General features: G+C 51.0%; 1 protein-coding gene across 1 annotated transcript in view; it reads right to left on the bottom strand.

Annotated features, from left to right (window-relative positions):
- Galnt10 (polypeptide N-acetylgalactosaminyltransferase 10) overlaps positions 1-15,985 on the bottom strand; it is a 168,534-nt gene that overhangs the window by 72,816 nt on the left and 79,733 nt on the right. The window contains exons 2-3 of the mRNA XM_008842336.3: positions 14,440-14,542; positions 10,436-10,574 (exon numbers count right to left, since the gene is read on the bottom strand). Coding sequence (XP_008840558.2) covers positions 10,436-10,574; positions 14,440-14,542 — 242 coding nt within the window. The remainder of the gene's footprint in view (positions 1-10,435; positions 10,575-14,439; positions 14,543-15,985) is intronic.

The following is a 15,985-nucleotide window of genomic DNA, read 5'->3' as shown; positions in this document are numbered from 1 at the left end:
GGGATGTGATTATTCTCTTTCCAATTTTTTAAAATTTATTTATTTTTTATTTTATGACTGTTATGCCTGCAGGTGTGTAAGTGCATCAGTGTCATGCAATGCCCATGGAGGACAGAAGAGGGTGCAACTGGAGTTAAGGACAGTTGTTAGCCACCATGTGGGTGCTTGGATTCAAACCTGGCTCTTCTGCAAGGACAACCAGTGCTCTTAACCACTGAGCCATCTCTCCAGCCCTGGCCTTTCCAGACTTTTTTTTTTTTGTGTGTGTGTGTGTGTGTGTGTGTGTGTGTGTATGTATGTGTGCGCACGCATGTGCGTGTAGCCTAGGGAAGATGTGTGTCTTACTCTAGTGTTCTCTACCTTATTATTTTATTGTTCTATTTATTATGTATGTATGTATGTATGTACGTACGTATGTATGTATTATTTAGAGGCAGAGTCTCTCACTGAACCTAAAACTGTCTGGAGTAGGCTAGCTGGTCAGGGAGCTCCTGGGATCTGCCTGCCTCTACCCGCCCACCTGCCCACTGCTGTAGTTACAAGACATGAAACCATGTCTGGCTTTTACATGGGTTGGGGATTTGAACTCAGGTCCTCACCATCTGCATAACAAGTGCTCCTATCCACTGAGCCATCTCCCCATCCCCATTGCATATTTTTGAGTCAAGAACTGATTAAGTTCAATGGAGGGAGTAATATCCAAGTCCACTTGTATACACTAAGATCATTTTACAGAAAGAAAGCTAATTTGCTTTATAATAAGTTCTACTATTTCAATCAGGAGCGAAGATGGGCAGGAAGAGGGAAGCAATAACGAGCTGCCCAAGCAGCGATCCTGAACGCACACCCTGCCCAGCCCTGCCTGGACCAGCTGCCTCATTAGACCTGGGAGCTTGTTAGAACACTAACTCCCTGGCCCACCCTAGACCCCTTAGGCCAGATCTCTCTGGTGGGCCTGTATCTTAACAAGTCTGTATCTTAACAAGCCTTCTGGGTGTTTGAGGGCCCTTCAAGTTCAAGGTCACTGTTGTAATTATCCATACTCACAAGTGCAGAATGGTTCCCTGCACTTGTGATTCTAAGGAGAACTGTGCAGATAGTGGCTTAGGGCGTGCTGGGGGAGGTACCTATAAGGGGGAGGGGGGAGAGGGAGGAGTGAGGGGGGAGGAGTGAGGGGGAGAGGCATCTGTATGGAGGTGACACTGGAAGAGCCAGAGAGTGAAGAGGAGGAAGAGGAGGAGGAGCAGGAGGGGAGGGGGAGGAGGAGGAAGAGGAGGAGGAAGAGGAGGAGGAGGGGGGGAGGTGAAGTGGGGAGGAGGAGGAAGAGGAGGGGGAGGAGGAAGAGGAGGAAGAAGAGGAGGAGGGGGAGGAGGAAGAGAACAAGAAGAAGAGGAAGACTCCACTGACCCCTATGTGGCATCAGCTGAGGCCTGCTTTACCAGGTCTGGAGCTGGGATGGCCTCTCTAGGGTCTCCTAGACTGAGACAAAGACCAGGCCTTTCTGTTCAGCATCAGAGAAGGTACTTAACCCTGAGCACTGCCGCTTGGGTAGGAAGCTGGCCTTCTGTGAGCTAGCCCACATTCCCAAAGGCCTTGGGTTGGGGTCACAACCGAAGAGGAAAGAACAGATCCCCTCCCCCACCCCCACAATGGGTTCACACTCATAAGTGACTTTCCTACCCAAACCCTGGCACGAGCCCTCAGGGCAGGCCAGGCAGCTTTCCAAGCCAGCTTGAAGGGAGGCACTGAGGCCAGAGGCGTGGACGTGACCGGGGACGTGGAGGCGGCCTGGGGCATGGAGGCTGCTGCCCAGTGAAGGAACAATTGAGTCTCACACACATGGCAGTCCACTGGTGACACCACTGGGCTTAAGTGTGTCGTGATCTGTCACCACAGCTGTGGAAAACTAATGCACCTGTTACGGTCTGACTCTGCAATGCCCCCATAGGCTTGTGTGTGAAATGTGTTCATCAGTTGGTGGCGCTATTGGGAGAGTGTGGAACCTTGGGAACCTGACACAGGTTCCTGCCATTCTCTACCATGATGATACAAACAGCCTTCCCCAACATGCTCCCACAACCATGAACCAGGCTTCTCCACCACACCACAAAGGGTAGAATCCCTCTGAAACCAGGAGCCAAAACAAACCTTCCCTCCCTGTTCTAATGTAATTCTGTCGCTGTGATCAAACGCTGACCAAAAGCAACTTAGGGAGGGTTATTTGGCTGCACTTCCAGGACACAGTCCATCTCCGAGGGCAGGAACTGAAGCTGAGCATAAGAAGCGGGCAGCGTGTGGCACGCAGTCACTCCCCTCTGCTCGTGACTGTGGATGCGATGTGACCCGAGGCTTACAGATCCTGCCTTGGCTTCCCCATAGTGATGGACTGTAACTTGGAATTATAAGCTAGAATAAACTCTCTCCCTGAATTACTTTTTATTAGGGTATTTTATTATAGCAATGGAACATAATCCAACAACATTTTTACACAAAGCCCTCAATGCCACATTTAGGTCTACAGCTCTTGTCAGCAAAGTCTACATGGTTGACACTCACTTTGTGGGAAGGCTAGGATGGCAGTGTACGGGGAGGCAGGAACCAGGACTGCAGGAAAGGACGGGGGTTCTGTTCTGTTCCACCTACTGCGTGCCGCAATTCAGCTGCTTAGCTTGACGCCAGGGTTCCCTGATGCCATCTTAATGAACAGGGAGAGGTGAGTTTCCTTCCTGTCGCTGTGGTAAAACTCCATAACCAAAAGCAACTCGGGAGCGAAAAGTATTTACGGTTCACAGTCCATCACTGAGGGAAGCAGAGACCATGGAGAAACGCTGCCTACTGGCTCACTCAGGCTCAAGCTTGGCTAAGTTCCTTATTTAGCCCGGGACTGCCTGCCCAGGGAATGATACCACCTGTAGTGGGCTGGCGCTCCTATTCCAATGAACAGTCAAGACAATTCCCCACAGGCGTGCCCACGCGCCAACCTGATAAAGGAAGTTACTCAGGTGAAACTCTCTTCAGGTGACTCTAGACTGTCATTAAGAACATTACTGCCACAGGACAGGAGACAGCTGCCTTCACTCTCCTACCATTCCTTTTTCTTTAAGTCTTTCAGGGCCAACATCACTGAAAATTCCAGTCATCTCTCTAGCCAGGCCCACGGGATGCCAACTGCCTGCTCCTGGACAGACATTTCAGCACCTTCAGTGTAGAGCTTGAAATGCAAGTAGGGAATGCTGGTTTGCTTGCAGCCGCTGCACTCAGCCAGCGAAGCCTGCTACAGTGTGGGGCCAAGGACCTTCCTCCACTGAGGAGTCAATTTTAACAGCCTCCCTCCTCTGTGAGACGTGGACCTCCATCCCTACATGATGCCATGGAAGAGTCACACTCCTGGATCCAGGTTTGACCCTCTGTCTTCTACCAGCTCTGCCAACTGCAGTGAAGGTTGACCCCTAAGTGTAGTCTGGGCAATACAGCGGGGGATCCACAGTCACTGGGACGGTGCTTTTGTAAATTCTATTACACAAGTGATAGAATTATCACCACACAGGGTGACCATAGGACATGGTGGTCTGTGACACGCCCCGCCCAGTGCCCAGCACATTGATAAATAATAGCACAAGCTACATGGAAGATGTGGTTATTGACAGAGAACACAGCACCTACTTCTAGAAGATTCAGCAAATGCATCTGTGTGTAAGAACGCTAACCAGCCAACACTCTCCCACCAGACGCAAACCTACGAACCGCATTGCTGCTGGCTGGTTTCAACCTAGTGCATGTTGGAAGTTTTTGCCGACAGGCAGCCATTTTTGTTTGTAAGCGATCGGTCTCCACGATTTCAACCCCAGGGCTGAGTTCACTGAAATCTGGTTTAAATCCCAGAGAAAAGAAGCCAATTGGAGAAATTTTATTGGCTGCCATTTTACTTCAAGGCTCACAAACGCCTCTAAATCTTGCTATTAGGTTCAATGGATCAGTAACTGTTATCTTGGAAAAAAAGCTGTTGTTCAGAGGGGAGTCATTTGATTTTAGGGGAGAGCTGATTTAAGAAACTGGTGGTGCTGAAGAGCACCTTGGGCCTTTTCCTAACCCAGTGCACAGACTTCATCCTCAAGGACCCCCTGCCCACAGCTGCCTCTGTAACCACCGGTCACACCAAGAGGCCCACATCACCCTGTGGGGGAGCGCAGCGGTGGTGAGCTCCTGCAGAGCTCCAAACCCTGAATGTGAGAATGTGAGTTCGGACTTCATCACTGAACACACCCTGACCCAAAGCAACTGAGGGGAGGAAAGGGTTTATTTGGCTTAGACTTTCAGGTCGCAGTCAGTTACTGAGGGAGGTCAAGACAGGAGCTCAAGCAGGAACTTGAGGCTAACACCAGGAGCACCGCTTGCGGGTCTGCTCACAGATGGCGTGCTCGGCTGCCTTTCTGGGCCTGCTCACAGATGCGTGCTCGGCTGCCTTTCCCGCACAGCCCAGACCATTTGCCCAGGGAATGGTGCTGCCCACAGAGGGCTGGTTCTCCTCCATCAACCACAACCCTGCACAGACATGCCCACAGACTAATCTGATCTAGACAATTCCTCAGTCAAGGCTTTCCTCTCAGATGAGTATAGACAGTGTCAAGGTGACAGAGCTACGAGGACGGGTACTTTGTTCTGCTCTGTCTTCGAGTTCACTAATATTTTTCTCTGCAATAGTGAATCTGTCACTAATCTCATGCTATGCTGATCCCAGACACTGTTGGTTTCATTTCGAGAGTCTTTTTACATCATCTATGTCTCCACTTAACTTCCTATAACAGAATACAGTTAGAATAGCAGCTTTAGTGTATGGCAGTGTCAGCTCAGAGTTGGTTTTGACTGGACAATTATTCTCATGATATGGCCTACCCCGCTTGTTCGCAGCCCCATTACGCTCTGACTGGATTTCACAGTGCGGTGCTGAGTGCCCGTGCATCGGCACCACAGCTTTGCTCTGCACCGGGTATTTGGAAACACTTCTATCTTTTGGATTCATAATTTATGATTTTTTTCAGTACTGTTCGGTCAAGGACTAAAGAGCTGGCTGAGGTAAACACTCTAAGCACTCCATCCACAGCCCCATGAGATGGCTTGACAAGATCTTCCAGCCCTAGTGGTGCATTAAGGCCCAGTCCCAGCCCACTGCAGCGCCAGGCACGGTTTCTCCAGTCCTCTCGGGCAATTCTTTTCCCTCCCAGGCATGTGCTGAGCAGGAACCAGCTGAGTAGCATAGGCTACCCTCTCGTGGCACTTTCCCCACCCGTCCTCTGTCCTGTGAAGAATCTCTGCCTCAGTCTCTGCAGATTGTCCGTTCCTTCAACTCAACCGAGGAAACCCTCCCGTCTCCCCTGAGCTCCCTCTGTCTCCCCGTCCCTGCAGCAACTGTTTCCTACCTCTCAGGGAGACTGTCCCTCACCACCTCGTGTCTTGTGTCTCAAAAAGTGTTGCATTACCTTCTCGGTCTGTTTTGCTGCTTGAGAGCAATCTGCTGTTCCTCCTTGGGCCCCACATAACCCTGTTTACATTTGTGTGCTTTCCCACTGGGAAACTATTACTGCAATCATCATAACAGATGTGGGAAATGTAAATTTCCTATGCTAGCAAGCTTCCACTTCATTTATTCCTATTTCATTTTGTCTGTGTATATGTGTGCGCGTGTTTGAGTGCACATGTGTGTGACAGAGGCCAGAGGTTGACATCAGGTGTCTTCTTCAATTCTTCACTTTAATCTTTGGAGTCTCTGAACCCAGAGCTCACACGCTATATGGCTGGTCAGCAAGCTCCAGGGATCCACCCTGCCCCCCACTGTTCCCAGCACTAGGGTTATAGCCTTGTGCATCACATCTGACTTTTATATGGGTGCTGCGTATGGAAACTCAGGTTCTCAAGCTTCTGTGGCAGGCACCTAGAGGAGCCATCTCCCCAGCCAGTTTTCAGAGCCGGCTTCCATTTTTTGGGGGGGTGTATTTAACACGTCTGTCAGGTTAACAGGCTCAACCACCTTCCTTTTGCTTGGACTTTGTAACACGTTGGGATGGTAAAGCGTCTCCAGGGAATCCCGGTTCATTATAGGAATATGAGCTTGTAAGTTCCTTTGAGGAAATTCCGTACATGCTATTAATTAACATTGTTAGCAAAAGGGGGGGTAAGGAATGTGGTAGATAAGATTCCGTTCACATCCATGTCCATGCACATCTAATCCTTCCTAAGGTTAAACCCACTGGATGGAACGAGCAGGTCAGGACTGCAGAGCACTGCCACCCCCCACCCCCACAACCCTCCAGTGTAAACATCCAGGGAAACTGACACCCACCAGTGGCCTTTACAGAGGAACCAACAGATCCTGACCACTTCTGCAGTGGGGGCTCCCTTGTGCCATCAGCCTTGGGGCCTGAAGAGCTTCTATGTTTGGTTGCCAAGCACGGGACCGGGTTCCCTAGGGAGTGGAGGAAGCGGGTCAGCCCACCAGTCAGCCTCTGTTCACACTCACTGGGCAGGAGGCTCTGAGGGCAGGCCTCCTTGAGCCAGCTGGCCGCCTCCCACATGCCAGCCCAGCAGGCTGGGGCCAAACTGCCTAGCTCCTGCCCCTGGAGGGTGTGCGTCTCCAGGGCAGCTTCTGGCTCAAACAGCCCTCCATCCTGTTCTTGACACACTGTTGCCAAAGTTTAGTCTGAAGGGATAAAAGGCACACACAGACCTCAGCTCCTGCCCCAGAAGTTGTTTAAGCTGAAAGAAACGGAATCTACTCCAGCCTTCCGCTGTCAAACGGAGATTCCTGCAGGTTGTCCTCTGACCTTCACACACACACACTTTTTAAAAAAACAAACCAATTAGACTGATATTATTCCTGACTTTGGATTGCTCTGCTGAGGATTTCTGATTCCAGAAACCATCTTCTTCTCATGGTCAGCACAGCATTCCACAGGTGATGTGACATGGCTTGGGCACAAAGGCTTGTCATCCCAGCTACTTGGGAGGCTGAGGCAGGAGGACGGCAAGTTCAAGGCCAGTCTGAGCAACTTAGAAAGGAGAGGGTTAGGGAGGATGAGGGGTGAGATGTGATCAAATACAAAAGATTCTGAATGAAAGTGTCCTTATGTGACAGAACACCACACAATGACTATAACAACAAAAATTAAGAAAAAAAAGCAAAACACAAAGGGGGGCTGGGGATCTACTGAATAGCTCAGTAGTAAAGCTCTTGCTTAGCATGTGTAAGGCTGTAGAGTCACTCCCTAATGTCCTCCCACATACACACACACAGAGATACACAGATATATATACACACACAGACATATACACACACGACACACACAGAGATACATACACACAGACACACATATATACATACACACACATATACACAAAGACACACACAGCCATACACATTCACACAGAGACCCACATATACACACACACACAGAGACACATACACATACACAGTCACATGTACATGCACACACATGCACATAAATTACATGAATCCTCAGCAGTTTATTATAAAATTAGACGTTGCTGCCTAACTAAAGGTTAATGTGAGTGACTGACCACATCTATGTTACGGTCAGGCTGAGCTCTGGGGTCTGTTGGTATATGTATTAAGTACATTTTTTTTCTTTATCCATTTTCATATGTGTGAGTGTGTATGTGGTGGCCTGAGGCTGATGTTGGGACTCATCCTCAGTCGCTCTTCCACCATCTTCACTGAGACAGATTGGATGGAGGGTCTCTCAGTCAAACCCGGAGCTCACTGGTCTAGCCAGCTAGGCTAGTCAGCTTGCTCTGGGGACTCCCATCTCCGCCTTCGGAGGCTGCAACCCACCAGCATTTACTTGGGTTCCGAGGATCTGAACTCGAGTCCTCATGTTTGAGCTTTAACCCCTGGTTCATCTCCCCCGCCCGTAAGTGCAGTTTTGACTTACAATACTTCCACTTACAACAGGGTGATTGAGACTTAACACCATCGTAAGGCAAAAGGCAACTGTACATTCATCAGACTAACACCATGACCTACAGTAGGAAGTACGATTGTGCCTTAATGCATCTAGTGGCCATTCTAAAAACCACCGTTGTTTCAAAGTGATGCCGAGCACAGAAGAAACGGTCTCTTGTGCTAGAGCTGAAGGGAAAGGAAGATCGTGTTTCTCTCTGCCAAGTTCATGGCCCCTCTGAATTTCATCTGTGAACTGACCAGACTCCTAGAGCAAGAAGATACTCCTTTGTCTGGACTCTTGGGAAAACACTGAAGCTGAGAGGAAGGAGCGGGATCCACTGCCCACTCACTTCCTGTCCCTGGGAGGCTCCTGTCCTTAGGTCTAGAGGCAGAGCAAGGTGAGATCCTGCTTGAGGCACTGTCTCTGCTCACTGTCCTTCCTGCTGTCCAAGACTTGGCCAGCTCCAGGTAGTTCCAGGAAAGCCTTCTTAATGTGGTTACAAGTTGGTACGGGGCAGGGATTCCCACAGGGACTCCTGAGAGCACCCTGCACCCACCCCTGCTACCGATGGTCTCAACTGCACACTTACGTCCTAACCGCATGCACAATCACAAGACCTGAGGCAGCCATGGCCTCAGGCACAGGGCTGGGCACATGGAACACCAACACGATGAAGGAGCAGATGGATGGGTGGATGAAAGCTGTGGTCACACTCAGTTCATTTTTCTCATAATTCTTTTTGTTTATTTTTTTCTGTGTATGTATGTATGGTGGACATGCTTGAGTCACAGCATGCATATGGAGGTCAGAGGACAACTTTGGGAGTCGGTTCTCTCCTACCACATGGGATCGGGGATTGAACTCAGGTTGTCAGGCTTGGCAGCAAGCACCTTTACCCACTGAGCCATCTCACCAGCCCAACACTTTCTGTCTCCTCAAGTAAGTATTTCTTAGTTCCAACTACCTGTAAAAGTTACTTTTGGAATTATTAGCAAATTCTGAGACCTAGGTTAAACCCTCTGTTTGCAGCAGCCTGAGGCAGACCCCACTTTTGTATTTCAGGCATAACCAGGGTCAAGAGCTACTGCACAGGAGCAGCAGCTGAGGTGACTGGACCATGCTCCCATGTGACCTTAGACCCAGAAAGATGGAATTAGTGCTGAATTCTGAACCCTCAGTGATCCTCAGCAACAGGTCACAGTTCAGAACCCAGCGACACGGGTGTGGCTGAACTACACAGACTTCAATGGAAGATTCTAGAGTGAAGATCAGGAAACACACAGCAGTGCCCCAGGCACCACAGCGGTCCCCATTCTGTGCCGCCCCCCCCCACACAAAGGGCGCAGTCCTGGGGGACAGCCTGTCAGAAGTGAGCGTTCCCAGCTGCGGAGCTCTCTGCTCTACCAGAAGATGACAATAACACCAGCCTTCTGGTATCACTGCAGGAAGCAGAAAGGACTTCAGGCACCAGTGACTTAGGACACGGATTATAGTACTTAACTTGTTTTTTGGTTTTTGGAGATAGAGCCTCAAAATGACTAGAACTCATGGGAATCCTCCTGCCTGAGCCTCCCAGGTGCCGGGATTACAAGTGTAAGCTGTCATGCCAGATCTCAGAACGTGGACGTACAGCCAGGCTCCCTGGGTTTGAATCTCTTACCAGCTCTGTCATCTATGGAAGGATTCAACCTCTGACTAGTTTTCCATCCACAATGCAGTGGAGGAGGTGCCTCCCTCACAGGAGGGCTTGACTGGGTGTCTGCTCTTCAGGTGCTCACAACAGTGTTTCCTGCAACACACTACCCCCACCGGGCTGGGCAGACACTGACTGCAGATGGCCTCCCGGCACGCTGATAGCCATTCTGAGTGGAGGCTCAAGACTGGGCTAGGGAGATGGCTCAGTGGGTAGAGCACTTGTGTGAGCGTGAACCTGAGTTTGAATTCTTAGAGCCTGTGACACAGCAGGCACAGTAGTGCACATCTGCAATCTCAGGGCTCTTAGGTGAGATGGGAGGAGAGGAGGGTCCCTAGGGGCTCTCAGGCCAGTTAGCTTGTTGTACAGAGGGATGAAACGAGAGACCCCGGCTCAAACAGTGGAAGCCAAGGACCAACACCTCAGGGTGTCCCTGGACCGCTACACACGCACTGTGGCATATGTGCCCTCTGTCTGTCTGCCTCTCACAGACACAGACACACAGACACAAAGAATTTGCACATCTGACTAATTGCCAGATGAACTGATGCTGCTGTGGGAACTGACAAGCGATGGCTCCCACTCCCCGAGTGGAGGGACAGACCAATAGCCCTGTCCTTGCCACCCCAGCTCCAAACGGCAGGTAGGCCAACCACCTGACCCTCTGCAAAGGTCCTGTTCCACATGAGGCTGACAGTATGTCATGTACCCGTTCCTTTAATTAGTTTGAAGCCCAGAGCAATGGGCAAGAACCCTTAGAAAGCACAAGATGTATAAGACTCACTGTGGGTGCCGGATGTCAGGGAGAGAGCGATTCAGGGAGATTTTATCACTGACGTAGATGTTAAATCCATTCTCTCGGTATGCCTGGTCCACTCTGTCGGCATCGGTCATGGGATAAGGCCGCCCTTGTTCTCCATTTCCTAGAGGCAGACAGCAAAATCAGTGTTGCTAATTACCTGGATGGGGCGCTGATCCTGGGGAGAGGATGACCACACCCCAGAGGAAGCCGCCTGCCTGGTACAGGCGTGGTCGTCCCTTCTAGATTGCCGTGACCAAGAACCTGGCAAAACCTGGGAAGGAACGATTTTTCTGAAGTGTTCAGCCCATGGTCACACAGCTCCGCCGAAGGCATGTGTAGAGGAGGCTGTGCAGCCCTTGAGGTGGACAGGAAGCAGAGGGAGGAAATACGGGAAGAGGCAAGAGTGAGCCAGAGCCAAGGACACACCTCTAGTGCTCTACTCCTGCAGAGGCACCACCTCCTCCCTTCCACCACCTCCTACATCACCGTATCTAGGATTCATCAGAGGATTAGTCTGTTCAAACCCTCCTGGTACTGTTCTGAAGGAGTCACAAGATCTGGCCACACCACTGGGCAGTGTGCCTCCCGTTTGCGTTGCCACGGAGGACAGGCCACCCACCGTGCTCACAAGGAGCCAACTCCTCTCCCTCCCTCTGCTGCCTGGGTTTGGAGACAACTTGGAAACCTTCAAGAACGATCATGTTGCTTAGTCTGGGGAACCAAAGTCTCTCTTCAGACGGGCCACTGCAGACTGTGGCAGTAAAGAAACCTCTTCCTGCAAAGAGCAGTTAGTTTTGGTGCCTTTCTCTCATACCTTTCCCTCTCCTCTTCCTCCCTACAACCTAACACCCATCAGGTCAGAGGCCCGAGGATCTACTAGTTACTGGGAAGGCCCCTTGCAGACACACCCAGGAATGAGCTCTACTAATCTCCCAGTCAAGTTGACAAACAAGACTGTTTTAAAGATTTATATTTCTAAAATTATGTGTGTGTGTGTGTGTGTGTCTGTCTGTCTGTCTGCATCTGTGCATGTGCTGAGTGTAGGTGCCGGTGGAGTCCAGAAGAGGACGTTTGAGCCCCTGGAGCTTGGAGTTACAGGCATCTGTGAGCCACCCAACATGAGTGCTGGGAACTAAACTCAGGTCCTCTGGGAGAGCAACAGGCCCTTTTAACTGCTGAGCCGTCTCACCAGCCCCTGACGATCAAGATGGACTGTCACCCAGGCATCCGTCCAGATTTCTCAGAGGAAAGGGAAGAGAAAGGTAGGAGGCTAGACTTGCTCAGCCAGGGTCCTGTCAGGCACCTCACAGGTATTTTTTCTCACAATCCCCATAGCAACCCTGTTCAGTGGACTCAAGAACTCTCACCCTGCAGGTAAATTAGACTCAGAAAGGCAACAGAACCAGGTGTGGGCCAAAGCCCACGTTCCCTCCACTCCCTCAGGAGCACGGAATACCCTGCCTGCCAAGTCCACCTGGACAGGTCTCCCACCTCTGAGCCAATCAACCCTGGGCAGCCACCTCCTCTGACACCCACAGAGTGTTTGAGAGTCTGAACAAGGGAACCATAATACCCGATACAAACTAAGATCAGATTACTTTAAAAAAATTTCATTTATTATTTTTTATTTTATTTTACATGTAGGCATGTATTGTCTGCATGTAGGTAAGTGCACCCGTGTTGTGAAATGCCCACAGAGGTCAGAAGAGGCTGTTGGATCCCCTGGGACTGGAATTACAGACAGTTGTTAGCTGCCATGTGGGTATTGGGATTCGAACCTGGGTCTTCTGCAAGAACAGCCAGTGTTCTTAACTGCTGAGCCATCTCTCCAGCCCCCCAGATTACTTTCTAAGTGAAGCAAATGTTCTGTGTAAATCAAAACTGCATAAACGAGGGCTGGGTAGAGTGTTTGCCTAGCATGTATGAGGTGCTGGGTCCAAGAACAGCCAGTGTTCTTAACTGCTGAGCCATCTCTCCAGCCCCCCAGACTACTTTCTAAGTGAGGCAAATGTTCTGTGTAAATCAAAACTGCATAAACGAGGGCTGGGTAGAGTGCTTGCCTAGCATGTATGAGGTGCTGGGTTTGATCCCCAAGACTGCAATAAACAAATAATAAATAAATCATTTTCAAGTGCCACACATTATAAAATATGGTTTGGTTTTTCTTAAAGTCAGCAAATTAAGAGCTCCCACATCTGCTAAGCCAGGAAAGCGCTGCTTCAGGTCAGATTCAGCTGGACAGTGTTCGTCCTCTCCTCTGTGCAGTCTGGGGAAAGGCCCTGACGCTCCAGGAGCCTCTGGTGACGGGGACAGAGCTATAATGCTTTCAGGAGCCAGTAACACAAGCCTCCGCGTAGGGCACCAGCCCTGGGTGCAGCATGACCAGCTTGACAGAGTCTCTACAGGGGAATGAGGCGCCATGAGCTGAAGGGAACCCTTTATCCAGAGTGAGGCTTCAAGAGGGCCTTGCAGGGTAGAGCACAAGACCAGCCAGCTGGTCCCCACACGAGTTTCCAGGCATGCAGTCCGTCTAAAGCTCTATTTCTGCTCCTCTGTGTACCCTCCAAGGAAGTCCACCCTGACAACTAAGGAGGCCACTTGGTGCAAATGGCCTGGTGGGTACTTGGCACTCAACAAATACCAGCTGCCTTCCTTTTGAGGCAGCCTCATTATTTGATTTTTTAGAAAAATTAGGGAACTTTATAGGTATTTTTTTTAATACACATACAATTTTATTTCAATAAATGAGAAGTTAAATAGTTGTTTACTTTTCATAATGTCTCCACTGTCAGTCCCCTCCTTGCTGGCCAGCCCAGTGTTCTAAAAATCCAGCTGGTTCTTTGCAGATGGTCCCTTGCTTAATGTAAGTGGAACTGTGTATCCTTCACAGAAAATCCCTGGCACACAGAGAACTGCGTGTCGGGCCTGGAGAGCCCCTGACCACCAGCTCGGTTATCGAACCCGCTCTCTTCCAAGCCTGTCGTAAGCTGGTTCTGTCAAAAAGGAACTTAGGGAAAAGACCAGTCGTGGGATGCCTTTACCGGAAATCAGCGTGACTGTAGTGTCAATCCTGAGGCTGCTGTGTCGCATTCCAGTCTGGCAAAGCGAACTCACATCAATACTCATCCCTTCAGAACAACCACCCTGAGGCTGCCCAGGCAGGGTGCAGGAGCTCCACACAGATGTGGAGATGGGGGCTCAGGGAGGGTGGACTTTCTTGGTGCCCACGGCTGGTGGGTGGCACTGGAGCTGCTGTCCTGACCCCTTTCCTGGACTCTGCAGAGAAGATTCTCCCAGTCTCTGCTTCGCCTCGTCCTGGCCCTTCCTCCACCTCCAGGCCTCACAGAAAGGACAACGGCTGATTAGCAAAAGGAAACCACTCAGCCAATTTAACGTGTGGCTGTGGGGTCGGTGGGGTTGGAAGCGACTCTGCCTTTAAGACCTAGATGGTCTTGTTTTCCCTGTGTAATGGCTGGCAGACAGCAGCATCTCTCTGAGGTACAGGTCCCTCTAAGTTAATGGGCCACGAAGGCTGACGAGCCTGCAGAGGGTGGTGTTTGTTTGGTGTTGAGTTGGTGTTAGCCCTCATTATTTTAGCAGTGTAGTATCCTTACCTGGTGGAGACGTGGTCGGTGGCTAATGAAGGTGGCAGGGAAAACATAGTGGCGGGAGGTCTGGTGCCAGGAGTGGAACAGGTCAGGACAGGTGAAGGGGTGCAGGAATTAGGAAGGACTGGCACCAGGCAGGAAGAGGACAGGAAGTCCAGGCAGAAGCCAACACACACACACACACACACACACACACACACACACACACACACACGCACACACACACGCACGCACGCACACCCAGGTGTGCTGGCACACGTGCGCACGCACGCACGCACGCACGCACGCACGCACGCACGCACGCACGCACACCCAGGTGTGCTGGCACACGCGCCTACCCCTTCCAGGAAGCTCACCCCACCTGCCCGCCCTCCGCACCTGTGCGCTGAGCGTCCCTCTGGATGGCCTCCTTGTCGTGCCAGTCCTTCAGTTTCTGTTCGTCTCCCGAGAAAAATGTCTTTTTTTGCCGACCATGTGAGTCCTTAAAAACAAACAAAAACAAACTGCTATAAAGAAGAGGGGACCAAAGAACGCGTTGGGCTGTACTGAAACCCACCACCACCCGGCCGTCTCCCACAGAACAAGGTGCTGGTCGTGTGGGCAAAGGGCAAAGAAAGATGCTGCTTGGCATCCGGCCCTCGGGAACCTGCCACCCAGCCGGGGAGGAGGAGAAAGGGACACTTTTCACCCACAGGAGAGAGGGCAGCGGACGTGACTGCAGGTGAGTGAAAGTGGGGAGCTGCAGTTCAGCTTGGTAAGGGTGGTGCACATTCTGCGGATGCCAGGTTGGGCCGAGTCAAGGACGGGAAGCAGGCGGGGCAGGCGGCCAGGGCACAGGCTGGGATGCAGGTAGAGGGCAGTGGAATTGGTGCAGTCTGAGTGGACCGGGTGAGGGGGCATAAGTAGAAGGTCGGTCTCGGCCATTTCGACTCTCCCAGGTTCTAAAAGGGCCGAGCATTCGCCAAAACAAAGGAGCTAAGGGCAGAAAGGACACACGAACACACACACAGCAGGCAGAAGAGGGTGGGCCTAAGCCTTTACAGATGTCCAGGGAGGTGACCCGGCCTGGGCCATTAGGAAGTGGCTTTGCTAACTATAGGAGGCTGAGTGTGTCCCTGTGTGGAGGTCACCCAAAGCCTGGTGCTTTCCCATGCCAGCAGGCAAGCTCCAGGCTTGGCCTCCAGCCTTGGCCTTGTCATGGTAACACGGCACCACGTGGCCCTTATACGTCTTCCACGTGTAGGTCAGTGACAAGAGTTTTCCAGACCGCAAGACCCAATAGCATCCCACAGATTTGTTCTTGTCCCAGTGCCAAGCAGAAGCCCAAAGTCGTATTCCCTATATAACCAATGACACAGAACCTGAATGTGAGGTATGCCAGAACATTAGCTCAAAAGATGCCACCTGGGGCTGGAGAGATGGCTCAGTGGGTAAAGGCGCTTGCCTCCAAACCTGATAATCTGAGCTCAATCCCCAGGACTCACGTGGTGGAAGGAGAGAGCTGACTCTTGAAAACTGTTCTCTGATTTCTACATGTGTGTCATGGCATGGGCGTGTATGCATGCACACACACACACACACACAATAAATAAAAGCACAACTGCAAAGCCCCTAAACTGGGCTCCTGAGCTGCGGCCTGCTCCGTTGCAGGCTCGTGTTCTTTTCCCTTTAGAAAGCACTTACACTACCCTGTCCTGCTCAACTTGCTGTTCAAGACACAAAGAACCTTGACATCACATCCCAGGACACCCCAAGATCCCCTCCAGTAAGTGGGGAGGGGAGGATGAGAGCAGGCTTGTGTGCCTGTCCCCCAACCAGAGCAGTGAAACATTGGGGTCCCTGTGAGCTCTCACTAGAAAACATTCCTCCGCTAAAAGCAGACAGACCACGCCCTCTCCCAAACACATAAAGACTCTATTTGGAA

The sequence above is a fragment of the Nannospalax galili genome, unplaced genomic scaffold (genome assembly GCF_000622305.1).
Source record: "Nannospalax galili isolate Female #2095 unplaced genomic scaffold, S.galili_v1.0 scaffold940, whole genome shotgun sequence".
NCBI lineage: Eukaryota > Metazoa > Chordata > Mammalia > Rodentia > Spalacidae > Nannospalax > Nannospalax galili.
The sequence above is the reverse complement of the archived record's forward strand: the minus strand, read 5'-3'. Positions and strand labels throughout refer to the sequence as shown.